This window comes from Ovis canadensis, chromosome 8, assembly GCF_042477335.2.
Source record: "Ovis canadensis isolate MfBH-ARS-UI-01 breed Bighorn chromosome 8, ARS-UI_OviCan_v2, whole genome shotgun sequence".
Taxonomy (NCBI): Eukaryota; Metazoa; Chordata; class Mammalia; order Artiodactyla; family Bovidae; genus Ovis; species Ovis canadensis.
Window position 1 is genome coordinate 101,906,278 of NC_091252.1, and position 26,639 is coordinate 101,932,916.

The following is a 26,639-nucleotide window of genomic DNA, read 5'->3' on the forward strand; positions in this document are numbered from 1 at the left end:
CCCCCATCAATTTATAATCTTGCCTTGTGTAAGATGTCATATAGCCTTGCACAGCGATGAAGGGACGTATTTGATAAACTGCACAAAGAGCTGGATGCGATTGGGCGCATGCACACACACACACACACACACGTGCAAGCTTTAAAGTCAGAGATTGTTTTCCAGAACCAAAGGAAACTCCTATTCAGAAAGTGACAGTGACGTTCTGTACACAAAGGCCAAGGGGTCCCCAGCATGGACCCCATTGTGGCAAGATGGGGTCCTACAATAGTACTGTGATGTAAAATGATGGTAGTTTGGTAAATTAATATAAAAATTCCAAGTATATTAAATCCTGGCTAGTTAAAATTAGCTTTAGATGAACAAGCTGACAATGTAATTTCTTTTTTTCCAAACAATGTATAAATCCTAGTTTCCTTTTTCTAGCTAAGTGTCAGCTAAGAAAATCGATTTCAGCTGGCCCCTACAGGCAACACATCTTCTGGTTTTAGACTGCCTTTGTGTCGTTGCCGTTTTCATTGGTTTTTGCCCCGTGGCATTTTCTGACACGGACTCCTAGGGGAATTTGATTTTGCGCAGTAGCCACTTTCTGGAATTTTGCATGTCAACAGCCATGGACCTGGTAACTTCAGAATATCAGGAGGACAGAATCATCTCATGCCTTTGGAACAATCCTAAATTAAAGATTTGTCTCTGTTTCCTTTATAAACCTCATTGTTTTCTTGGTTTGACATTATTCCAGACGTACTGGTCGAAATCTTGGCAGCTTTGCTCAATAGTTTTACCAGATGTTGAGAAGAGTAGCTTTTCCTCTTGAGCATTCTGAATGAATGTATTCTTTACGAAATGGCCAAGCTCAGGGTCTGGAGCCAGACAGCTGGACACTGGGGAGCAGGCACTGGTCCTGTCGCTTGTCCTAATTAAGAGATTTAGGTATACAAAATGCTAATTTACTTGGCAAATACCTAAACACAGTGGGTAGCTCTCTTCCTCTACGCTTTCCCCTGAATTGAACACCTAGGCAGCTTCTCTCTGGATATTCCCTGAAGCGCTCTGCCGGGTCAGTGAACACGCTGACGACGTCTCCTCCTTCGCACATCTGCCCTGTCAAGAAGACGGGAAAACCTCGCAAGTTCGTTGGTAATTAGCAGTGCCTCCGACTTGTTGGGCTCCGAGTTGAGCAGCCTTTCTGGGGGCAGGGCCCTCTAGGACATGGAGCAGACACACGCGGACGGACAGGGGCACTTTCTTGACCCTGATGTCCTGTGATAACTCCCCCGGGACGGCGGGGCCCAAGCTGGGGCGGCCTCCCCAGAACAGGGCCAGCCTGAGAGGCGGGGATTGTGGAGACCAGGGCCTGGGTCTCTGCCTTCCCTGAGGGTCTGAGCCTGCAGGCCTGGAGGAAAGGGGTTGGCTCAGACAGAATGGGGGTGCCAGTGCCAGGATTCCAAAGCCCACTGCTGATGAGGCGGGTCTCCGTGTGGGTGGGCGGGGCCAGTGTGTAGATGAGTGGGGCCTGTGTGTGGATGGGCAGGGCCTGCATGTGGATGGGCGGGGCTTGTGTAGATGGGCGGGGCTTGTGTGTTCTCCAAGCCAGGCTTCAGCAATACGTGACCCGTGAACTTCCAGATGTTCAATCTGGTTTAAGAAAAGGCAGAGGAACCAGAGATCAAATTGCCAACATCTGCTGGATCATGGAAAAAGCAAGAGAGTTCCAGAAAAACATCTATTTCTGCTTTATTGACTATGCCAAAGCCTTTGACTGTGTGGATCACAATAAACTGTGGAAAATTCTGAGAGTGATGGGAATACCAGACCATCTGACCTGCCTCTTGAGAAACCTATATGCAGGTCAGGAAGCAACAGTTAGAACTGGACATGGAACAACAGACTGGTTCCAAATAGGAAAAGGAGTACGTCAAGGCTGTATATTGTCACCCTGCTTATTTAACTTATATGCAGGGTACATCATGAGAAACGCTGGGCTGGAAGAAGCACAAGCTGGAATCAAGATTTCCAGGAGAAATATCAATAACCTCAGATATGCAGATGACACCACCCTTATGGCAGAAAGTGAAGAGGAACTTAAAAGCCTCTTGATGAAAGTAAAAGAGGAGAGTGAAGAAGTTGGCCTAAAGCTCAACATTCAGAAAACTAAGATCATGGCATCTGGTCCCATCACTTCATGAGAAATAGATGGGGAAACAGTGGAAACAGTGTCAGACTTTATTTTTTTGGGCTCCCAAATCACTGCAGATGGTGATTGCAGCCATGAAATTAAAAGATGCTTACTCCTTGGAAGAAAAGTTATGACCAACCTTGATAGCATATTCAAAAGCAGAGACATTACTTTGCTGACTAAGGTCCATCTAGTCAAGGCTATGGTTTTTCCAGTGGTTATGTATGAATGTGAGAGTTGGACTATAAATAAAGCTGAGCACCGAAGAATTGATGTTTTTGAACTGTGGTGTTGGAGAAGACTCTTGAGAGTCCCTTGGACTGCAAGGAGATCCAACCAGTCCATTCTGAAGGAGATCAGCCCTGGGTGTTCTTTGGAAGGACTGATGCTAAAGCTGAAACTCCAGTATTTGGCCACCTCATGCGAAGAGTTGACTCACTGGAAAAGACTCTGATGCTGGGAGGGATTGGGGGCAGGAGAAGAAGCGGTTGACAGAGGGTGAGATGGCTGGATGGCATTACCAGCTCGATGGACATGAGTCTGAGTGAACTCTGGAAGTTGGTGATGGAGAGGGAGGCCTGGCGTGCTGCGATACATGGGGTCACAAAGAGTCAGACATGATTGAGCGACTGAACTGAACTGAACTATGTGTGGGCGGGCCCTGTGTGTGGATGGGCGGGGCCTGTGTGTGGATAGGCGGGGCTGGCCTTTGGATGGGCGGGGCCTTGTGTGGGCGGGGCCTGTGTGTGGATGGGCGGGGCTGGCGTGTATCCTCACGCAGGGGTTTCTGTTCTTCCGAACAATCCAAGTCAGGTCGCTGCTGAGACGGGACAGCGGTGCTGGCCCACCCCTGTTACCTGGCCCGCTGCATTCTGCGGTCCCTCCCCCGATGGGAGGCCAAGGTGCAGCCTCGGCCGTAATGGCCTCGGGGAGGCAGCCAGGACGGCGCGCCTCTCGTTCGCCCTTTGCTCTGTTCGGCGTCCGCTGGTGGCCTCATCCTGCAGGCCCAGCCGCACGGCCAGGGCCCCTCCCAGCGCTCTGAGCCCTCCTCTGAAGCCCCCATGTGTCATCCTGTCTCCTGGTGACGTTTAATCCTCTGTAAAGCGTGTGATGCTCTGAGCACCTTGTGGAAAGCAGAGCAGGCATCTGCCATGGGGTAAGGTGTCTGCTGGGGACACTGTTTGGAAAAGGCCACAAGGTCGTCTGGGACAGAACGTGGTCTCTGCCCCCTGCCTCCCCCTGCGTCCCTGCCCAGGCTCTCAGCAGACCCGCTCACTGGACGATGGGGCCCCTCTCGCTCCCCGTCCCCTTCCACTCTCGCCTCTCCCTGCCTTCACCCCTTCCCTGGTTTGGGTTTGTTGGGCAATAATGTGTGCCCCAAGGGTAGGGGAGCTCAGCCCACTGCCCACGCCCCGTGCCAGCTGGCCTGTCCCCTCGCTTCCACGTTGACCCCCTGCTCTTTACCTCCATCTCAGGGCCTCTCGCCTCCCTCAGCAGGACCTCTCTCCCCCCAAGTTTCTCTCCCTCCTGTCATTAAAGTGTTTCTCCTTCCTCTGTGATTACAGGTGTGAGTTTCAGGATAACCTTTTCAAAAGATGATTCATTTCTCAGCGTTTCATATTTGTTTCGTTAGTAATGCAGCCTGGAATGGATATTGATGTCTCTTTTTGCAACTGGTCATTTAGAAATTGGGGTTTAGGGAGCTGGTTCAGGAGATTAATTACCCTTCATCGTTGCTTCCAGAGCAGCGTCTAAGCCGCCGGTGATGACAGAAGCGTGTCCTCTCGCTGCCCAGGGCCCGGCTCCAAGCCTGGGGGGCTGAGAGCTCAGTGCCGCCAAGCAGCTGCGTTTTCTCTTCCATTTCACTTGAACTCAGTGCAAGTAGCTGCGTGTGGCTGGTGGTTTCATGAGCTACCTGACCCCCCCAGTCCTGGGGTGAAGCACCTTGTGTCTGCGTGATGAGGGTGCAGAGCTGTCTCCCCGCCTTGGCCCCTGGGAGGAGGTGAGGCAGCCGAGCGTGGGCGTCGGTGATGGACCGCAGGCGCGCCAGCGGCCGTCCCCGCCCATCGCGGAGATAGTGCTCCTGCTCGAGGACGATGATAACGCTGAGCAGCGAGGTGCCAGCGCCAGGAGATGAAGAGGGTCCATTTCGGAGAATTCTCCTCCAAGGCTCCAGGCCTTGGCTATCTCCTAATGTAAACACGGACTCTTAAAAATGTGAAGAATCTGCTTAACGTGTAAACCGAGGTGATGGGGGCATGGGCCGCTTTCCATTTGTGTGGATGCTGACGTGAGGTATCCGTGAGTCACCTGCAGGCCTGGGGGAAACCTGGGAAAGACGAGAGAGCATAAGAGAGGGGCTCCTGTGCCCCCGGCCCCTCTTCAGCTCATCTTTCCAAGGCTGCTTGTCGAGACCAGGCCTTGCACGTGGGTGAAGAGTGAAGCCTTTGGGTGGGTGCCCTGGGGCAGGAAGGTGCAGCTGTGGCCCCCAGGCGGGGTTCCAGCCCGTAGGATTGTAGTGAAGAGCAGACCCCCAGGCCCAAAGTCTTGGGTTGGCTCTTACCGCATCTTGGCTGAGCAGGTGGCCTCTCCTGGGAGCCTTGGTCTCTTCATCAGTGACCCCTGAACTCCACCTGCCCGGCCTCCAGGCCCTGATAGCATCCTATCCAGGGGGGCAGCCTCTGCCCTGGCCCCCAGGTCATGTGGACAAAGGCGCTTGGCTCCTTTCCACAGAGAAAGGGCTTCAGACTTCCTTCCGTGGGTTCTTTCTCCTGTGGTGGTGGTTGTGTAGGTGTGCAGAGGTGAGCCTGGAAGGTGGGGGAGGGTTTCTTCTCGGCTCCTCCTTCCCCCAGGAAGCCTCCCTGCCTGGCCCAGTGTGGAGCGCGCGTGTGCCCCAGTGGTGAGGAGCTCGGGTCTGGACACGTGGGCTCTCAGGGGTCACTCCCTTCCCTTCACGCAGCAAATCCTTGTGAGGAGCTGCTTTGCGCTTGGACCTGTGTGGATCCGGCAGGACCTAGACCTGTGACCACTGGCTTCTCCCCTAGCCTGCAGCGAAACACCCTTGCTTTCAACACGTCTCCCAGGCACCCGCTTTGCCCCAGGAAGGGCCAGACCGGGCTCACAGGAGGAGGGACGAGGTGGGGGAGTGATGAGGGTGCAGATGACGTTTCGGGCGCTGGGAAGGTCTTGCCGGGCTGGGATGCCGACTTGAACCGGGTTCTGTCTGGTCTCCCCTGGGAGTCCCAGGCCCCTGAGCCGGTGTGATGTTCTCATTCTCACCCGAAGAAGTCGGGACTGCGTGAGCGCGCCTGAGACCTGGGACGAGCCCGCTTCCCCGCCCGGGGACCAGTCTCCCCGCCGCTTCTCGGCAAACGAGCCTGTGCGCCGCTCCGCTCTCACCGGCTGCCCCTCTGCTCCCTGCTTCGCCCTGCCCGCCCCGCCGTCCATGCGGACCGTCCTGCCGTGTGGCGCACGGCCTCCTGAGGTTTGGCTCCGGAGCAAGCTCTCTGGTGTCTCTGCTCTGGGATGTGTTTCCCCTGCTGTGCAGGTCTCTTTAATAGCCTTACCATGTACTTTAGTGTAATTTGCTCTAAATGCTTTAAAATGAGCAGGAACCTTAAAAAAGAAGCCTTGGCTGAAGGCCTCTGGAAATGTCACTTCGTCAGCAAGTGTGCTGGTCTCCTGGGGGCCAGAGGGTGGACGGAGGTGCCGTCTGCCGTCTGCTTGGCGGCCCCGGAGCGAGTGAGGCTGTCGGGGCGTTTGTGAGCTCCCCGTCACGACAGAGTGCAGGGCACGGCACCTCTGTGGCCACCTTCTCCATCTCTGCCTGGCCTCTGGCCTTGTGCCGGCCAGGAGGTCTGTCAGCCCCTCTCAGAGGGGCTGGTGCACAGAGCGCGGTCTGGGCCCCTGGGCCTTTGTCCCCATGCCCTGTCTGCGTGCACAGATGTACCCAGATGGTCCCTGGGGTGGACACCGGGGATTCCCCAGGGTTGACCAGCGGCCCAGTGGATGGGGAAGTGACAGACACAGAACTGACCCTGGTGTGCAGGGCAGAGGGTTTGGAAAATGGAGTCAGACTTGAGCGTAATACTTATTTTGTAGGCTAATTTACCCTTTTGCTCTTAGACACAGGCAGGGTGTGTGTATGACCTTCCGTGTGCTTTAATCTGGAGGCATCTTGAGCACATGGGAAGGAGGCATCCCACACCGGGGAGGTGAGGAGAGATGGGCGTGTCAGGCTGTCAAGCAAGTGTGTCAGCTGTAACACATTCATGGCAAGCACGCCTGGGTTCAGGCGTCTTCCTAACGCTTAAGTGTCTACGCGCCCCGTGTCCCTACGTCTGGCTGCTCGGACACCGTCTGACCCTGCCGCAGGCCCTGGTCACTCCCCAGTGAGTCCCGCTGGTCGTGTTACTGCAGCTTCCCAGACGGTGAGCGTTTATTGAGCACCAGCTGCAGACCAGACGCGGTGCTGGGCTCGGGCCTCAGGATGAACACATTCATCTCTACCCGAGAGGCCCCAGGCACTTGTAAGCAGTTGGTCGAGTGTCCACTGTAACGCTCTCCCACTTCCCAAATTCCCAGCTCTGTTTCACAGAGCTGCATCCAGAGAAGCCAGGTAGCTGTGAGGCACCCGTGTGGTCTACGCCTTGGCTCTTATCGGGATGCTGCTGAGACGTGGCACTTCACTGTAACTGAGCTCATGAAGAGAGTGCTGGCCTGCGGCCTGGGGAGGCCCCTGTACCCATCTCCACGTCACCGCATGCGGTGACGCCCTGGGGACACAGGCCTGGCTTGTACGAGTGGAGGTTTTAAGGCCTTTGTGCAAACAAATCGTCTCTGAACCGCAAGAGCGGGTTTGAATGTCGAGTCAGGAGCCTTCAAGTGAGAATCAGAGATCATCCTTGCGCTCACGTGACACCATCTACCTGCATTTTATTTTGAGACTCTCAAACTCTGCTTAATAAAATGCAGGTAGATGTTTGAGAGTAACGCCAGGACTTCCCCGGTGGCTCAGAGGTTAAAGCGTCTGCCTGCAACGCAGGAGACCTGGGTTCAATCCCTGGGTTGGGAAGACCTCCTGGAGAAGGACATGGCAACCCACTCCAGCATTCTTGCCTGGAGAGAGGAGCCTGGTGGGCTACAGTCCACGGGGTCGCAAAGAGTCGGGCATGACTGAGTGACTGCACTTTCTTTCTTTCTGAGAGTAACAAAGTTCCTAGTGACTCTCAAAATAAACACAAATCTGGAACAATCAAAACCCAAGAGTTTCTTATCTCCAAGAAGTACTAATAAGAAGCAAAGGTATCTGTTTTCATCATTGAAATAAATACTAATGTGGAGGCAGGGAAGGAAAGTAGATAGAAAAGAGGCTTTGAGGAAAGAGAAGATATTTGCAGAGCAGGGCATGGAGCGGAACTTCCGCCCGCCCCAGCTGTGGGGTCAGGAACCCGTGCTCACTGTGTGGAGGGTGCCTGGAGCTCAGAGGATCAGAGAGGGGCTGGGCCCGGGGACTGGAAGCCCTCAAGGACTCTATAAAAACTCAAACAGTCTGTGTCCACTCAGACAGAGCGGGACCGCAGTGCTGGGAGTAAAGCAGACGGCGGCACTGGCCTGCCCACCTCCTATCTCCGCCTCAGTGGGCCAGCCCCTGCCACGCCTGCTCGTTCCAGAGCGCCTGGAGCTCCCGTTTCTCAGCCAGGCTCCAGGGACCGCGGCGCTGGTGTGCTCAGCCCCCTGGGCCTGTGTTAGTGCGCACTCGTGGCGGGCAGAGCTCCTGTGTTTGTCTCTGGGCAGGGTTCCTGCAGCTCCTCTGCTGGGTCCCCTCTCCAGGCACGAGGGCCCCCTCCCCATGGACCCTGAGTGTGGAGCCCACCTGCCCTCGCTGCCTGCATCTTCCTGCAAAACTTGCCCCCTCCTCTCGACACCTAAGTTACTTCCCTTTCACCTTCATGCTCCTAATTTTCATGTTGAAAATGACTGTAAACGGGAGGATCTCTCAGTGTTCATCCAGTAGATTTGAAGCTTTAATGATGGGAGCGTGGCCCAGAGCAAAGATGCCTGGGATTGAGCATCTGCCCGGGAGGGCTTCCTGCAGGTCGCACCTTCGTGTCTTTTCCAAGCACGTCCTCATCCACGTCCTTCATCTTCTTTTCACAATAACGGTGATGGAATGAGCCTTAGCGTTGCCATCGTCTTCATTTCACAGTGAAGAAGCCAGGATCGTTTGGCTAAGAGGACGACTGTCCCGGGTCACACAGCCAGCTGCCTGTCTCCAAAGTCAATACCCTTCCTTTGCCCACTCTGCCCAACAGTGCCGACCACCCACCCCCCACCCACATTGGCGTTTATCAGCACAAATGTTGACCACTTTCTCTCTCTTTGTTGGGTTTACAACATAAATCTAGTCATAAAAACTGAAGAGAATCATCACAATCGTTTGCCCTTGGTTTTTAAATTCCTGCAGCTGCCCCGTGAATACAATGAAAAGCCATCAAGAGACCCCAAGTGATGCTGGTGACCCCTGTTCTCAATACTGTTTCACTCAGCGTCTCAGACATATTCAGACAGATCCCGCTCTGCAAGACCCACAGGCTGTTGTTTTCACCCAGCTTGTTTCTCAAATCAGAAAAGGGAGCATCTAGTAAAAGCCCATCCCGCTGGCTCTGTGCTGGCCAGTGCATCCTGGAGATCCACCAGCCTCGGCTGGCAGGGCCGTGCACACGTGGAGACACAGATGCCCTCCTCACCCTGCGGCTTACCTCGTCCTTCTCAGGCGCAGCGCGAGCCTCGCTGTTTCAGCTGTTCGCACGTCTTCCGCAAAGCTCAGCAGAGCGAGTGCAATTACTCCCACTTTGCAGATAAGCACGCGACCCCCCGCTGCCGTGCTGGTGGTTCTGACGGTGTGCTGAAGGTCCTGAGTAGCGTCTGGCCGTCGCAGAATCCACTTTTCACGGGTTCACAGCATCCTTGCTAATTGCCAGTTAATGACCAAGGCCTGGAGGGCTGTCGTAGTGTGGGGGTCATTTTGTCAGACTGTCCGCTGGGTCATCTGTGCGCAGCGAGGAGGATGCAGACTTGGGAGTGTTGTGGTTGCAGGAAAGGGGGCCCCCATCCCTCCCGGCCTGTTGGTCTGCAGGCCAGTCTCAGCACGACCCCTGGCAGACCCCTTGACATCATGGTTCTTGGTTTGCTCCCCTGGACTCCACACCACTGTCTTCCTTTCCCGTCTTCTCAGAGGCTCTCTTGGGTGAGTTTCAGATCCCCACACAGGAGTCAGAAGACCATCCCATGGCTCTCAGACGCTCGCGCTCTCCTCGCGATGCCTGCCGGGCCTGTGTCGGCCCGCTCGACAGGACGGTGCTCGCTGGCCGAGCTGGCTGTTTGCTCCCCTCTGGGCCTTAGTCTCCACGAGGACGGGCCCTCCTCTGAACCCTCACAGAGTCTAGGAAGATGCCTGACAGAGGACAGTCCCCCAACAGTCACTGAGCAAGTCCGATTCAAGATGGACCTGACTCTTTCCTACCTTAGAAATGCGAGGCTTTCTCCCTGAAGAGTGGGAAACAGAGGCAAAGACTATTAAAATACTGAAGCAGAGTGTTTCCCTGGGGGCTCAGAGGTTAAAGCGTCTGCCTGCAATGCGGGAGACCTGGGTTCGATCCCTGGGTCGGGAAGATCCCCTGGAGAAGGAAATGGCACCCCACTCCAGTATTCTTGCCTGGAGAATCCCATGGACAGAGGAGCCTGGTGGGCTGCAGTCCACGGGGTCGCAAAGAGTCGGACACGACTGAGCGACTTCACTCAGAGTGTTTTTTAAGCACACATGGATTGGTGCATGTTCGTTCCAGCAAGTGGATGAGGAATGAGTGAGTGAGAGAGTGAGAGAGAGAGAATGAGTGGGGGGTGGCTGTCTCTGGGCAGAGAACCCCCCGCAGCAGCTGTGTCTCCCTGGAGCGTCTCAGCTGCCGGCTCAGGGCTGGAGAGCGCTTGTCCAGCTTTGAGTCACGGGTTTGGTTCTCTATTCCGCTGGAAAGCAGGGGGCACGTTCCTGAGATCTGACAGCTCAGGGTCTAAAGTGAAGCTGCTCTTTAAAGCAGGGTGTGTGTTTCCAGTCCTCCCCACCTCCTTCCTTGGTGGTTCAAGGTCACTTCCTCTCTCGAGCCCCCCAGCTCCACCTGCTCCCCAGCCGCACCACGGGTTCTGACCCGCCTCCCCTCCCGGGTGTGTGGGCCTCGTTCTGGCATCGAGCAAGCACGCTTACTTGGAAGCTGTGTTCGCTTTCCGGTGGCTCATTATTTAGAAAGTTCTTGCTTTGGGGAATCTTCCAGCTGCATGATTATGTAATTCAGAGATGTTTTTCTTAATTTAACCCATGCCATGTGTTATCTCGTAAAAATGGCGTCTTCCATCAACGTATCGACGTTGCAGGGGAAAAACTTGTCCGTATCAAGCGTTTAATCTGTTTCTTAAATGACTGCACTTGTTCCCACTTTTCCTCTGGTTTAAACCCATGCGTTTATCAAGCAGAATACGGACCATGGCTTTAATCCATGTACACTTGACCTGCTTTTGCTAGTGCTGCAGCCACGTGACCTGCAGGCAGATTTGCACGTGCAGCCCCTTAGCTCCTCCCCCTCCCTCCACGTGCCGACTTCCTTGCATCCTGAACGGAAGCGAGGCGGGCCTGGGACCCTGAGGTTGTTGCTGTCATAGTGGTGCTCAAAGTGCAGCAGAGTCCCTCTAAGCTGGACAAAGGGCCTCTGAGCGGAACTAGTGTGAAGACCCTCAACCACGTTCGTTAGTGAACACTAAATTCTTTAGAAGAGGAACATTGGTATAGTTCATTTTCCTCCCTCGGCTTTGTTTGGTAAAGAATCCAGCTCCTTGAAAAGCTCACTTTCCTCTGTGCACTCCCTCCCCTGGAATTTAATTGCTGGTACAAGTGGGGAGGGGGAGAAATGGGGAGAAAGTATGAGTTCTCTCATTTCTGAGAAAGAACGGGTCCATTGTTCCACACCATTAAATTACCAAGAATTACGGTCAAATCCCAAACGCCTGAATGCTCGACTTTTTCAAAACTGAGAAGAGAGAGGCTGTCGCCCTCCATTTAGAGAGAATGGTAATTATGGTGTCTTCCCTAAGTCATCTGCATTTCCTCGTCTTAGGGTTTCAGGAAATACAAATCGAGCACCTCTTATACGTAAAAATTAGCAGGATTTAGGTTATTGCCTGTCTGCATCTGGAATGGAAGGGCGCGCCTTCTGGGCGGGCTCCCGTGTGGGCCGGGCCTGGGAGGGCCCAGGACGTTTCAGTCAGCTTTGCTCCTCTGTGGCCCCTCTCCCTGTCTCTCTTGCTCTTGCACAAAACTGCGCTGGTCCCAGCCAACTGTGAGTCACAGGAACAAGCCTGTGAAAACTAGATGCTTGTGAGGAGCGGAATGAGGCAGCTTTGGAAGACAAGCAGCATTTCATGCGGACGGGATCCCTCGTGTGGAGATCCTGTCTCCTGGGAGCTGCTGCTGCCAGGGATGGGACGTTAGCTCAATCAGTCTCAGGGAGAGCGAAAAGAGAAAGAAGTTGAAATTCCGCAGTGACAGAATTCAGTCAGCCTGCTTCTGTGCTTTTTTTGGTTCGGTAGCTCAGTCGTGTCCGACTGTCTTTGACCCCATGGACTGCAGCGCACCAGGTCCCCCATCCCTCACCATCTCTCACAGTTTGCCCAAGTTCACGTCCATTGGGTTGGTGATGCCATCCAGCCATCTCATCCTCTGTTGCCCCTTTCTCCTCCTGCCCTCAATCTTTCCCAGTATCAGGGTCTTTCCCAATGAGTAGGCTCTTCGCATCAGGTGGCCAAAGTATTGGAGTTTCAGCTTCAGCATCAGTCCTTCCAATGAGTTTTCAAGACTGATTTCCTTTAGGATGGACTGTTTGGATCTCCTTGCTGTCCAAGGGACTCTCAAGAGTCTTCTCCAACATCATAGTTTGAGAGCATCAACTCTTTAGCACTGAGAGCACTGAGCCTTCTCACATCCATACATGACCACTGGGAAACCAGAGCTTTGACTAGACGGACCTTGGTCATTAAGGCGATGTCTCTGCTTTTTAATATGCTGTCTATTGGTCACAGCTTTCTTCCAAGGAGCAAGCGTCTTTTGAATTCATGGCTGCAGTCACTGTTCACAGTGATTTTGGAGCCAAGAAAATAAAGTCTGTGGTGGTTCCATTGTATCCCCACCTATTTGCCATGAAGTGAGGGGACCGGATGCCATGATCTTCATTTTTTGAATCTTGAGTTTTAAGGCAACTTTTTTCACTTTCCTCTTTCACTTTCATCAAGAGTTCCTCTTCACTTTCTGCCATAAGGATGGGGGTGGTGTCATCTGCATACCTGAGGTTATTCATATTTCTCCCGGCAATCTTGATTCCAGCTTGTGCTTCATCCAGCCCAGCGTTTCTCATGATGGACTCTGCATAGAAGTTAAATAAGCAGGGTGACAATATACAGCCTTGATGTACTCCTTTTCCTATTTGGAACCAGTCCTGTTGGTCCATGTTCAGTTCTAACTGTTGCTTCCTGACCTGCATACAGATTTCTCAAGAGGCAGGTCAGGTGATCTGCTATTCCCATCTCTTTAAGAATTTTCCACAGTTTGTTTTGATCCACACAGAAAGCTTCTTACTTACTCTATTTAAGAAAAATATTTTTTTTTTTTTTGCAAAATCTTGGAAAGGCAATGATCTCTTTTCACTTGCCCCTTGGTTAAAATAAGCACAGATCATTTCAGCGAGTGAACTTATTCACAGGAAAAATTAGAGCATGGAAAGTCTGTCCCCTGCGTCCCGGAGCCCCGCTGGTTGCAGACGTGACGCTCCGTGCTGAGCACGGCCTGGTGGCCGGAGCCTTCACCCAGAAACCTAGGAAATGGCGCATAATCAGCTCCCAGAGGTTCAGGTGGAGATGTGGTCGCCCACAGGCTCCTGGCCACAGTGCCTTTGCTGCCCGTCTTCCCCAGGACCCCACCTGCACCCCAGGAGGGATGTGGCTCCCTGGGCAGCTGACCCCCAAACCCAGGGCCCTTCCCTCCCCATGGCTTCACCTCAGCTTTGGCATTGGTTGGTCTTCACATGTCGCCAAGCAGGATGCTCGGAGATGAAAGGGGCGAGTGTGGGTGTCCATCTTCTTGAGAAACGAGGCGCCCTGAGTGTGAGACTTTTCTTTCTGTTTCTTCCTGACGAGAGAACAGGCCACTGAGGCCCCTGGGCTCCCGCTGCAGTCCGCTGCCTGTCTTCCTCTGGCTCCTGCGTGAACAGGGCAGGGCCGCTGTGAGCAGAGCTAAGTGTCACGGGGCAAACACGCTGGATAAGCCGTCCAAGTGGCCACAGCACACACCGTGCAGTGTGGAGTAGTGACCACACCTCCGCGCCGCCCTTCTTTCCGTTAATGACTCAGTGGTGTTCCGTTAATCAGAGCAAAGGCCTGTGTGGGGCAGGCCATGCTCCAGTGACACGTCCTCCAACGCAAAGCAGTGCTGGGGTCACCTTGGGGTTGGTCGTTGTGTCTGGGGTGAGCAGGACTAGACAGGACTGGGGTGGGGCATGTGGGGGGTTGGGAAGCTGAGGGGGGCAGGGGACACCACCCACTGGTGGGGGCGGAGGTGGGGGCTGGCGGCCAGATCTGAGCCCCGCTGGGAGACACCTGAGCTCTGAAGCTGTGTGTCCAGGTCATCAGAGGAGCCGAGGCAAGGATAGGGATCCAGGAGGGGCCCCCAGGGCAGGGGCTGTGTGCCTGAAGCACCCCTGCAGCCCTGGGTCCTCCAGAGGGCCCCTCGGACCTCGTGGAAAGAACTCCGTCTTGAACCAGAGCACTTACTCAGAAACTGACCTTCCTCACAAAGGGGTACCTGGGGTGTGGATGAGATTGTGCGGTGCTGTCCAGCAGGGAGGGCCTGGCCCCCAGTTCCAGAAAGATGGGGCTCCAGATACACGTGACTTCCAAGCTGATGGCAAAACATAGTGAATAGAGGGGTCAACCGGGCACCGAATTCAGACTCAAAGAAAAGCAGTGCTGTTCAGACTCTCAGAGGTAAGAGAGCACGTGTGTCCCAGGGCAGACCTGAAAGGTGCCCAGGGCAGACCTGGAAGGTGCCCAGGCCAGTGGTGGAGCATTTAGAGGTTCAGGCACCCGATGCTGAGCAGAGCAGCAAATGACCCCGGAGGACTGAGACCCCAGAGGTCAGAGGCTTCCGGGCTTCCCACCGTGTTTCTGAGACACTCCCTCAATGCTAAGTGGCTTAGACAGCCTCCTGCATCCCCCAGAACACTCCTTAAGATGTCTGGATTCTTTTTTCTTTTCTCCTCCAAGTTTTTGAGAGTTGACCAAGACAAGGACAAAGACTGCAGCTTGGACTGTGGGGGCTCTGCCCAGAAGCCACTGTGCGCCTCCGACGGGAGGACCTTCCTATCTCGCTGCGAGTTTCAACGCGCCAAGTGCAAAGACCCCCAGCTAGAAATTGCTCATCGAGGCAGCTGCAAAGGTAAGTTTCCTCCCATCACTGTTCGAGAGCCAAGCCCTGAAGTGTACGGTAAACATGCTTATAAATGTGAGATAAACGTGCTTTATCGTCACCTGGTCAAGTTTTCCTATGTAAAAAGTCAAGAGTGTCTGCTTGTGAATCTTTGTCCAGGCGCGTATCGGTAAGAGTCGTTTTTGAATCATCATATTCTTGTTGAATGTTCTTTTTGCTTAGAATGTTTCATGACATCACACATCGCAACACAGATTCACCCAAGTTTCACAGAATGTTTCCCGAGTCTCCTAACATCATCCTTTCTCGCTCCCGTTTTTTAAAGTGGTTCTTTCAAGCCTTTCTTGTTTCACTTTCTATAGCACGTGGGGCGTGTATAATAGCACCTGTGCTGTTTTCAGGGATTTTTTTCTTCTTCTTTTTTGGTACTGATTTTACACTTGTAATTTTCAGTTTTCCTGATTTAAGAGGCGGATTTGGAGCTAACAAGCGTGCTTAGAGCAAAACATTGAAAGGTTTCCCATGTTAATGAAAGGTTTGACTCAGCAAAACATGTTTCAAACACAAATAGAGTCATTTTCAGAAAGAGATTTAACTTTCTTTTTCTTATTATCTAGGAGAAAAGACCACACAGGCTAAAACCCCCTTGAGACCGTGTCCTGCAGTGTCTAGCTGTTAGCCCGACGACCGCTCACACGAAGGGAAGCGGGGGCCTCGGGCCGGCGCTTGGCTGCTGTTCCTCGCACAGTGCCGCCCTGCCTAGGGCACAGGTCAGAGGCACTTCTCCCCGTGACGGAGACGGAGCTGCCTGTTCCCTGCACCTGGGTGCTCTCCTGTGGGCACCTCATGGGACCCTCTGCCCACGGGCATCGGGCAGCCCAGCACCCACCTTCCTCCCGTGTTCGATTAGTGTGCCCTAAACACATCATTCTGCGAGAAACTTGGATGTAACTTTATGCCCTGATGGCCGTTACACGCCTCAGGTATCTGTGCTGAGAAATGAGAAGTGACCCAAGAATAGACTCAAGTGTCAAGGGATCTTCCCTGCAGAGAAGTTTCTAGAAACAGTGGCCTGTGCTGGCTTAGCGCGTGAGGACAGGTGCTGTGGTGAGAGGCTTGAGGTTTATGTTCCCCTTTGGTGCCCTGCTCCTTTAGACAGCCCCATCAGATATCCTCTTGGTGATAACTCCCATCAGACCCTCAGCTGGAGGACTCTGAGGAAGCTGCCATATTAAACCTCTGTGTTGGCCATGGTCTCCGTGGGCGTCTGAGAGGGATTGATTACTGAGGCCAGAGGCCCATCCATCCGTCTGTCTGTCTAGGTCCATCTGTCAGGGTGGACTCTCCCAAACCTCGCGCTTGGAACTCTGCAGAGTCTCCACCTTGCATCACTTTTGGGCAGGAGGTTAAGTTGGCATTAAACACAGATGGCCTTTCGGTAACGTCATTTGTAGCTCACTTGTGTTTGGATCCAGCCTGATTTTTCTGGGTTACTCCCTTGGTTGGAATTCTCACACCTCACTGAAGAAATTTCATGCCATAAATTTATGACAAAAAATGTGGTAAGGGAGAAGAAGGTTAAAACTACTGCTGTGACTGCAGCCGTGAAGCTGCAAGACACCTGCTCCGTGGAAGGAAAGCTGAGACAAACCTGCACGGCGCGTTGAAAAGCAGAGACACCACTTTGTCGACAAAGGCTCAGCTAGTCAAAGCTATGGTTTTTCCAGTAGTCATGTATGGATGTGAGATTTGGACCATAAAGAAGGCTGAGCGCTGAAGAATTGGTGCTTTCAAACTGTGGTGCTGGAGAAGACTCTTGACAGTCCCTTGGACAGCAAGGATTTCCTAAAGGAAATCAACCCTGAATGTTCATCGAAAGAACTGTTTCTGAAGCCCCAGTACTTTGGCTACCTGATGAGAGGAGCTGACTTGCTGGAAAAGACCCTGATGCTGGGAAAGATTGAAGGCAATAGGAGAAGGGGGCAGCAGCGGATGAGATGATTAGATACCATCATTGACTCAATGGACATGGATCTGGGAGACAGTGAAGGACAGGAAAGCCTGGCATGCTGCCGTCCGTGGGATCGCAAAGAATTGGACGTGACTTAGCGACTGAACAACAGCAATGTAGGTAAAAACAGGGCTTATTTCTTAAGATCAAGTTTAATTCAAATCAAAAGGATTAAAATAAAGAGAATGTGAAGATACCTGTGAATTTCAAGATCAAGTTTATTTGGTGCTTCAGCTACTGGGGGTAGCAAATATATAAAGTCACTTTAAAGAGGCGCTGTTGGTTGTGCAGCACAGTTTGAAATGAGCGGGCATTAGGGACCCCTGACATGGTAGACCTGGGGGCAGGCTTGGGCTCTGAGGCGTCTGCTCTCAGCCCCTGTCTCTGGGTCTGGCGATCTGAGTGTGGTCTGTAGGGGGCCACAGAGAAGGAGTTTCCCATCTGCACCAGACTTTTCCTGAATAAGCAGCCTCTCCCTGGAAGGGGCTCAGAGCGGGAGCGGGACCTCCCTAGACAGCATGGGCCCCTCATACCAGCTGGCTTGCTTCTCAGGTCGCTTCCCTGTCCTGTTGCCCGAAGTCCAGCATCTAACACCCCCAGCCTGCCCTGGGCCACACGATGGGGGTTCAGTGTGGACAGGAGGGCCCTGGTGCTGGTGGGCGGACGGGCATCCTGGTGGCAGCTGGGGTGCTGCTGTCCCGCTCTGTCCAAGAGCACTGGCGAGACTCCACACCAGCCCAGCTCGCGTGTGTCCTGCTCTGACGGTGAGAGCTGGAGAAGCAGGCTGAAAGGCCCTTCCACCGCAGGGAATGCCAAGACCCATCCATGTTTGCCCTAAATTGTTCCCGGTGTTGAAATTGGCTGGTGAATCAAGTATCAAGTTGGTGAGTGTGAAGCTGCGTGTTCTGAGGACATTTCCGTGTATTTGATGGGTGACAGCTTCATGGGCTGGTCTCTTTTGGATGTTCTAGTTTGGGAACGATTGAAATATTTCAGTATTTGGTTAAGTTGGGTGAAAATGCTTTTTGCATTTCATATTATGCTCTGCTGACCTTGAACAGAAGTGCAGTGGTTTACACCGATAGGTTTTTCTCGTATTTTCTTTGAAATTTGTGGAGTCTGTATTTTTAGAACCCAGCAAACTCATTAATGTTTTTCTTTTGATCTAAGACCATTGGGACTGTCTTTCTTTTCCAGAAAATCTCTGGCATTAAAAAAAAAAACAGAAGAAAGAAGGAAAAGAAAAGTCAGATGCCAGGAGATCTTAGAAATATTCTGAGATTTCTGGAAACACTGTCATAAAGGATTCTGACAAAAGCAGCTTCCTGGAGATTCTAAGACCCGGGTCTTTTGAGTGACGGATGTGTAAGAGGGACACTGTCGCAGAGTGATGCCTGACATTTGTCGCCCTCCTCCACTGCCCGAACCTCACAAGTGCTGTCCTGATGGTCATTGCAGAGTGACCGCTGCCCGTGTTGCGGTCTCGGTGGGCATGAGTGTCATCAGTGCGTGAGCACGGGGGCCCTGAAATGTTGTGCAGATGGACCCCACGCCATCTCGGTTGTGATGACTTCCAGACCCCTCACTCTCTCCCTGTGAAAAACCTGAGTGATACCCACCTGGGCGTTCACTCTGGCCAAATAGTGACCATTGGTCTAGAAGCCGTGGGATGGCTTACAGGCCCTTTGTCCAAGTTGGGTGCTGTGATGAGTCACCTCGGCATGCTCAGGGCAGGCTGGGCCCTGGGTCCATGGGACCATCTGCATTCACGCACATGACCCGGGCCACTTGCGGGGGATGTCCTGCTGACCTGGGCGGGACCTGGACTCTGCTGGTCCTGTAGGGAGCGCTCAGGCCCAGCTCTGTTTCTGGACACTCTGTGGAAAGTGTGGCCCACACACGTGGAGGGCACCGAGGTTTCCAGTGGGCCTCTGCAGGCCTGAGAGTGCCGCTCAGCCCCTCTCTGACGTGCTCCGGGTGCTTTCACTGTGACTTTACTAAAACGCACGACACAGCGCCTGAGAGCGCCGCAGGCATGCAGCCCAGCACACTGGCGTGGCCCCACCTGCCTCCCTCCCCGCCCCGGTTCGGGGCAGGAGCCGCTGTAGGTCTCCACATGGGCAGGGATAGGGCCGGGGTGGCGAGGTCCTGGCCTCTGCACACCCCGAGCTCCCAGAGGTTAGGGAACCATGTAACCAGGACAAGAGGCCAGGCTGGCGGGCTGCACCTGACTTGTCGTCTCTGAAACAGGGGGTTGGGTCAGGCGAACACAAGGAAGTCTATCTCTCTGAAGGTTTTTCTGATCACGGACGTGTGGTGGTCAGCAACCCTTGCTTGCGTTTGGGGAGCCGAGAAACGGACTGGAAGCTGCATTGCTGACCGCTTGCCTAGCTTCAGATGACCTGCCCTGGAAGAAGGCAGGGCCTCTGAAGTTCCCTCTCCCTCCCAGGGAGGCTTTGTTATCTGGTGACGGTGCCCAGGGCCAGGGCAGTTTGGTTGCTCTAAGTCCGTGTTCAAGCTGGCTTTAGAAAAGGCAGAGGAACCAGAGATCAAACTGCCAACATCTGCTGGACCATCGAAAAAGCAAGAGAGTTCCAGAAAAACATCTATTTCTGCTTTATTGACTATGCCAAAGCCTTTGACTGTGTGGATCACAATAAACTGTGGAAAATTCTTAAAGAGATGGGAATACCAGACCGCCTGACCTGCCTCTTGAGAAACCTAAATGCAGGTCAGGAAGCAACAGTTAGAACTGGACACGGAACAATAGACTGGTTCCAAATAGGAAAAGGAGTGCATCAAGGCTGTATATTGTCACCCTGCTTATTTAACTTCTATGCAGAGTCCATCATGAGAAACGCTGGGCTGGAGGAAGCACAAGCTGGAATCAAGATTGCTGGGAGAAATATCAATAACCTCAGATATGCAGATGACACCACCCTTATGGCAGAAAGTGAAGAGGAACTACAAAGCCTCTTGATGAAAGTGAAAGAGGAGAGTGAAAAAGTTAGCTTAAAACTCAAACATTCAGAAAACTAAGATCATGGCATCTGGTCCCATCACATAATGGCAAATAGATGGGGAAACAGTAGAAACAGTGGCTGATTTTATTTTTTTGGGCTCCAAAAATCACTGCAGATGGTGACTGCAGCCATGAAATGAAAAGATACTTACTCCTTGGAAGGAAAGTTATGAACAACCCAGACAGCATATTAAAAAGCAGAGACATTACTTTGTCAACAAAGGTCCGTCTAGTCAAAGCTTTGGTTTCTCCAGTGGTCATGTATGGAGGCGAGAGTTGGACTATAAAGAAAGCTGAACACCAAAGAATTGATGCTTTTGAACTGTGGTGTTGGAGAAGACTCTTGAGAGTCCCTTGGACTGCAAGGAGATCCAACCAGTCCATCCTAAAGGAGATCAGTCCTGAATATTCATTGGAAGGACTGATGCTGAAGCTGAAACTCCAATCCTTTGGCCACCTGCTGTGAAGAGCTGACTCATTGGAAAAGACCCTGATGCTGGGAAAGATTGAAGGCAGGAGGAGAAGGGGACGACAGAAAATAAGAGGGCTGGATGGCATCACAGACTCAATGGATGTGGGTTTGGGTAAACTCCAGGAGATGGTGATGGAGAGGGAGGCCTGGCGTGCTGCAGTCCATGGGGTCACAAACAGTCGGACACGACTGAGCAACTGAACTGAGTTGAACTGAACTGAAGTCAGTGTTGACCTGCCAGCATTTTCTTCAGCAAAGAGTCTCTCCATGGAGGAGTCTGCAGGTGTGTGATGTGTGTGCCTGCGTGTACAGGTTCACGTACTTGTGTGCATGTGGGCAGGCACCTCCGTGCAGGGAGGTTCCGTGTGTGTCCTGCAAGAACATGTGTGTGTGTGTGTGTGTGTGTATATGTGTGTGTGTCTCTTCTGCCAGGCCCTTTTGGCCAGGCCCGTGTCCTCACTTCCTGCCATGTCTCGTCAGACTCCTCGCACCGCAGGCAGGCTCTGAGATGCCTGTTACACGCGTGGCTCCAGGTCGGTTTAATCAGGCTAGCACTTGTCCCTTGCAGAAGCCCTCCCCAGGCTTGTTGGCCTTAACTTTCCACGGGGTTCTCCCAGGTCTGGTGTTAGATGCACCCTCTTGATGAAAGCAGACACAAGAGGTGGGGCCGTTGCTCTCACGTTCAAACCAGAATCAGAAATACAACAGGACTCTGTGAAATGTCTTAAAAAAACCCCCAAAACTAAACAAAAACACTTCTCTGTTTGCTTCAGCAACACCTGTATCCTCCAAGACTTCATCGGGGGAGCTGGGCGAGCGCAGAGCAGCCTCAGCTGTCCCCTTCCCGCAAAGGTCGAGGCCAAAGTTCACACAAAAGGATCCCGAGACCACTTGCACGGGGTGCTGGTGTGATGCCTGGACGGTCGCGGTGGTCAGTCTTCACGGAGCCGGTTCTGGTCGGTTGTGTCCTGGATAAACATGTCAGAGACGCCTGAACGCTTTCATATGTTTGTGCGCCACCCCAGTGGTGCACCCTGGGTTTTCCAGTCTAGTTTGTTTCTTTCTTTGTGCGTTTACAATGATGATACATATTTAAGATAGACACTGGGCCCCTTTCTCCTCGGCTCTGAGCCGCTCCCTCTGGTCGAAGGAGGTGTGGGCTCTTGCTGCGGCGCTGCCTGCTGGCCGGCTGCAGGCGGGCAGACGAGGAGCCTCCTTGGCGTCCTGCTGGCTCTGTGTCACAGCCTGGGGCTCCGCATCATTTACGCCAAAGAAGACCGCAGCACAGAGTTCTCCGTTTTTCTGAGTCTGGCCTTCAAAATGACAGGTTGGTAAAGTAGTACAACTTTTGAAATACAAGATCTGCTTCATTGGATGCCAATAAAGTAAGAAGCCAGTCACCCTCGGGCTAGTGTTCTGTGGCTGCTACCAACAGAGAGCTGGCTCCTTCACTGGCCCCCAGCCTGGTCCATGCAGGCCCTGTGCTGGCCACGGGGACCCAGCGGAGAGAACTCTTGTGTCCCCAGAACGTTGACCCCCCAATGCTCAGAACCACCAACACATAGTCGCCCTGCTGTGTCCAGAGTCAGCAGGTCTGTTGACCAGAAAATTACTCAGTGTCACCTCTCCATAGATTTCACAGATGGACTGTAAGTAATTCCATATCCCCTCGAGCTCCCTCCTCGGTAAGGGGCTGGCTGGGGGGCTCTCTCTGGGGTGAGGACTCACCTAGGAAGAGTTAGAGGGAACACGACCCCCTTTCTTCAGGGTCATGCTCCAGCATCGTCCTGTGTCTGTGATGGATGGGGGCCCCGAAAGAAGAGCGCCGAGGCTCGGGGTGGTCCAGCTCAGGGCTGCCTGTAAACGTCAGTGCCCCTGACCTCGTTCTGGCTGAGCCTCCTCGGGCCCTTGTGACTGTTCTCCAGAATTCTTCTGCCTGAAATGGGCAGCAAATGTGTCTCTTCCCATAATCGCTTAATCTGATCTGGAGTGACTTTAGCAAAGTAGGAAATGATTTGCTTCCTGTTTAAAGGACAGCATCCTTAGGAATAACTGCTCTAGAACGTGGCCGTTTGTTTCTGGCTCACAGCGAGTGTTGTAGCATGATGGTCTCTGTGGCTGATGTCTTCTGATGCGTAGACACGCTTGTGAAAAGGGATCTCTTTTACTTTGCAACTGAGAGAAAACAATGAGGAAAACGAGACAACATACCCCGGGAGTTGGCCCCTCATTTCAGTAGGGTGGAAGTGGTGAGCTGCGGTTGAGACCCTTCCCAAGAGTGCAGCCGCTGCGCCCGACTTAGGCGTCTGGGGTGCGGCAGGTGGTCCAGCAGGCGGCCCCCTGGTTTGGCGGGCAGGTAGAGGCTTGCTGTCAGGGACGGGCCCTGCATGTCCTGCTGCATAGTCCTCCTGTGCCCCCGTGCCTGGGTCGCCAGCCGTGTGCCAGTGTAAACCGGAATTTAGCGCTCTGTCCACATAAGAGGTTTGAGAACTCCCCAATCAGTGGCAAACGCACCCGCTTTTGAAGACGGCATTGGAGATAGGAGCGAGGCCCATGGGTTCTTTGACCGATGTATGTGTGTGTGCCGTGTTCTGCCAGAGTTCAGCTGTTGGGAGTAATTTGTAACTCGTCTGGACCCTCGTGGAGAGCTTGCAGGCTGGGAACCGTATCACTTTTCCTTTTAGACAGTCAAACCACAGGTTATACTAAAAAAATGAGGACAGAAGTCCACAGCAGTGTTTTCTCCTCAGCGAAAACACAGGCTGCATTAAAACCACATGTTGCTGAGTGCTGGCAGGAACGCAGATCACGACATGAGGCCCGCATCGACGCACCCCCGGCACACAGGCCCGTCGTGCCAAGGGGCGGCGCCGCGGTGCTTGCCTGGGGTCCGAGATGAGGGCCCCCAGCAGCAGCATCTGTGCTCAGGCCCGGCACCACGGGGCAGGAGCCCTGAGCCTGGAGCTGGGCCCCAGATGGCGTCTCATCACGGCCAGGAGATTTTACTCCCAGGCAAGCAGAGTCACCCGCTAAAAATGCTGGGCGGTGGACACGTTTGAAGCAGTATCTCTCAGCGTCCAGAGGGCCTTTCAGACCTAGGCAACTTGTAATTTAAATCTGGAAACACTTAAGAAAAATGGGGAAAGCCATTCTTTTCGACTTGTGAGATTCAAGTGAGTTATGTGGGCTGGCAGTCCGCAAAAATAAGCCCCGTGCTCGGGGTGCGGGCCCTGGGCGGGAGACTGGTGGAGGCGGCCCCAGGGGCGGCCTTCTCCGTGGTGGACACAGACTCAGCTGGCCTGCGGTCCTGGGACGATGGGCCCTTCCTGGGGCTCAGCCCAGCCCCCGTAACTCATGCCAGGCTTCTGAGATGAGTGTCGGGGTGAGCAGGCTCTGGTGCCCAGCTCAGATGCAGCAGGTGAGTGGGGGCCGCCTTCCTCACTGACCCGATCTCCATGGTGCGTCTCGGCGGCTGTGTCTCCTGACACCTGCGTCCGGAGCTGGGTGGGGCCTGTCCCAGTCTTTCCCTTTTCTGCTGGTTTATGGGGTCCCAGGGGCATCCTCCCGAGGAACAGGAGGAGCCCCGCGTTTTCCATCCAGTCATCACAGTGGCTGTTCCCTGCGAATGTGTGGAAATCTGTGCTCAGCGCGCCAGGAGGGCTGGTGAAGACACTCGGCTCTTTAATCTGACATCTTGTTGGATTTTCCACTTGAGGTTGGGAGCGCAGGAGCTGGTGTCACTCTGAGATGCTGAGAAACTCAGATGCAGAATGGAGAGCCTGCGGGGTGGACAAGGGTGGACACAGACAGGGCGTGCCCCCTGGGCTGCAGCCACAGGCCAGACGGCCTGTGCCCCTGGGGTGCCTGCCCTCCCACGCCCGGGCCAGTGTCCCTGGGCTGATTCTCACCGTAGCTCTCAGTCGTGGCCCCCACGTGGCACACGGCCTGTCCGTGTGCTCCGGAGTATGTCCTTGGGTCCTGGAGTCTGTCCATGGCCCGTAGGGGTGCCATCCGACTTCCGCTGTCCAGGAAGTAGAGTCCGCCTCTCCCTACGGTCGAGCCCAGTGGCTTTTCGGAGACGTGGTCTCCTGGCTCCCTGGGCGTGGAGGACACCCCACTCTATCTGCCAGGTCTGGCCTCCCCTCAGGGACACTGGCGCCCTGACAGGTGCCCGCCCGCAGCCGCCCACCCCGTGAGGCCCCTGCGGCCCGGCTGCCCACGTGGTACCTCTGCTGGGCGTCTCCAGGGACCTGACCAGCGCCCTGCCCTGTGCCTCCCCGCAGACGTGTCCAGGTGCGTGGCCGAGAGGAAGTACACCCAGGAGCAGGCCCGCAGGGAGCTGCAGCAAGTGTTCATCCCCGAGTGCAGTGAGGACGGGACCTACAGCCAGGTGGGCGGCCTCTCCCCCTCGGGGCGGGGCTCCCTCCTCGGAGCAGGCGCTCCTGTCCTGGGGAGTGGACGGGGTCCCGCCGGCCCGCTCACAGCAGAGACCCCAGCCCCAGTGCGATGGCGCTTCTGGAGGGGCACCCGCCAGGTCACAGGTCAGGGTCACATGCGCCATCTTCCTTTCCCGCGGTCACCTTGTCCATCAGTGGCAGCGTCTAATCACCCAGCTCTCCACCCGGAATGGGTCAATATTATCATTGTCATTTTTTATTAAAGGAAATGAATTCCTGAGAAGCCCTGCTAACTGACGTATTCGCTTTTGATAGGGAAAAAAGCAAACGAGATGGGATCTGTCATGAGCCAGCCAATAGTACAGGCTTCCCTGGTGGCTCAGCTGGTAAAGAATCCGCCTGCAGTGCGGGAGACCTGGGATCCATCTCTGGGTTGGGAAGATTCCCCTGGAGAAGGGAAAGGCTACCCACTCCAGGATTCTGGCCTGGAGAATTCCGTGGGCTGGGTAGTCCATGGGGTTGCAGAGAGACTGAGCAACTTTCGCGTTAGATTTCACCCAATAATGTGACTTCTGTGCGTTATTTACAGCAATCACTTGACCTTTGGAAGACTCAGGGAGGAGAGAGACAGAGGGAGGTTGGAGCTGTGGGTGGCATCCACTCAGGCTGGCCGGTGGGGGGCAGGTGGGGCCAGGACAGAGCATCTCACTGGCAGCTGGACACATCTCCTGTCCCCAACTCCGCTTCGGGCCTATGGGCAGACCCGGAGCAAGTGTCCTGACTGCTCAGTGCCTCGGACTGCCTCTCGTAAGATGAGGGCCGGTGGAGGATTAGACTCTGAACAGTGACGGGCCGGCACTACCGGCGTAGGGTGCAAACAGCCTGGCTCCTTTCAGCCCTCAGATCCAGGTCCAGGGCACCACGGGGTCCCTTGCCAGGTGTCCAGACGCAGCCCGTAGGAAGCCCTGGGCCTCCTGGCGTGCCGGGAGGAGCCATGGGCGCCCCTGCGGGCACTGACCGCTCTGTCTGTCCCTTCCCCGCAGATCCAGTGCCACAGCTACACGGGGTACTGCTGGTGCGTGACGCCCAACGGGAGGCCCATCAGCGGCACCGCCGTGGCCCACAAGACACCCCGCTGTCCCGGTAGGTCTCACTCAGCTCACGTGGCAAACCCGCGGCTGGCGCTGCTGGCTGTTTGCCGACTGTCTCACGAATGTCTGCTTGTAACCGCAAAGGAAGTCAGTTTAGGTGGGATTATGGGGAATATTGGGATACATTTGCGTCACTGGACAAAGCCCAAGATATTATGAGACCTTTGTTTTCAAGAAAGCTTGAGCAAGTGGAAGATCTGGTTCTGAACCAGCATAGGTTATGGCAGTTCAGGATTCGTAATTTTTAGCAGTGGCCGCGAGGACTGTGGTCCACAGCAGAAATGACCAAATGTTTTCGTTGGCTGAAAGAAGCGAGCGTTTCTGGGTTTGTATGTATATGATTGCAAAGAAAAAGCAGATCATTCTTCACAGATCCCTTTCCAGATGGTTTGTTTGTGTTATTTTATTACTCATAAGTGGGCTTGATGTACTGAAGGTAATAACCCTGGCGGGAGAATAATCTATAAAAGGGTCTGTTTTCCATTAATAATTTACCAAAATGTTATAAATGGTCCAGATCATTTTTATTTGAAAATGGTCTGCAGCTTGAGTTTTGATTAATTGGTGATGGAGACTTGTCAGACCGTTTACCAAGACGCTTCATGATCTATGCGTCACGACTATACTGGATTAAACTCACTAAGGAAAAACACATGTTATGTAACAACACGAAACATCTTCCTGAATTTTCACATAAAATGTTGAGGCATTTGTACTTAGAGTTTACTTTCAAGCCTCTTTTCTGTTTGAAGAGCAGGCATCTTATAATTAGAAATTCTGCCCATGGTTCAGACATTTATACCAGGAGCCAAGTCACTGGTCAGAACTCATAACTGCTTCACCATGATGACACACGTAATTAACAGAAACACAAAACCTAATAT

General features: G+C 53.7%; 1 protein-coding gene across 3 annotated transcripts in view; it reads left to right on the forward strand.

Annotated features, from left to right (window-relative positions):
* Positions 1-26,639, forward strand: part of SMOC2 (SPARC related modular calcium binding 2) — a 163,174-nt gene that overhangs the window by 37,372 nt on the left and 99,163 nt on the right. For all 3 annotated transcript variants that reach the window (XR_011258852.1, XM_069599337.1, XM_069599336.1), the window contains exons 2-4: positions 14,540-14,711; positions 24,491-24,597; positions 25,648-25,747. Coding sequence is in view for 2 of the 3 variants with exons in the window: in XM_069599337.1 (XP_069455438.1) it covers positions 14,540-14,711; positions 24,491-24,597; positions 25,648-25,747 (379 nt within the window). In the remaining variant the exon portion in view is untranslated. The remainder of the gene's footprint in view (positions 1-14,539; positions 14,712-24,490; positions 24,598-25,647; positions 25,748-26,639) is intronic.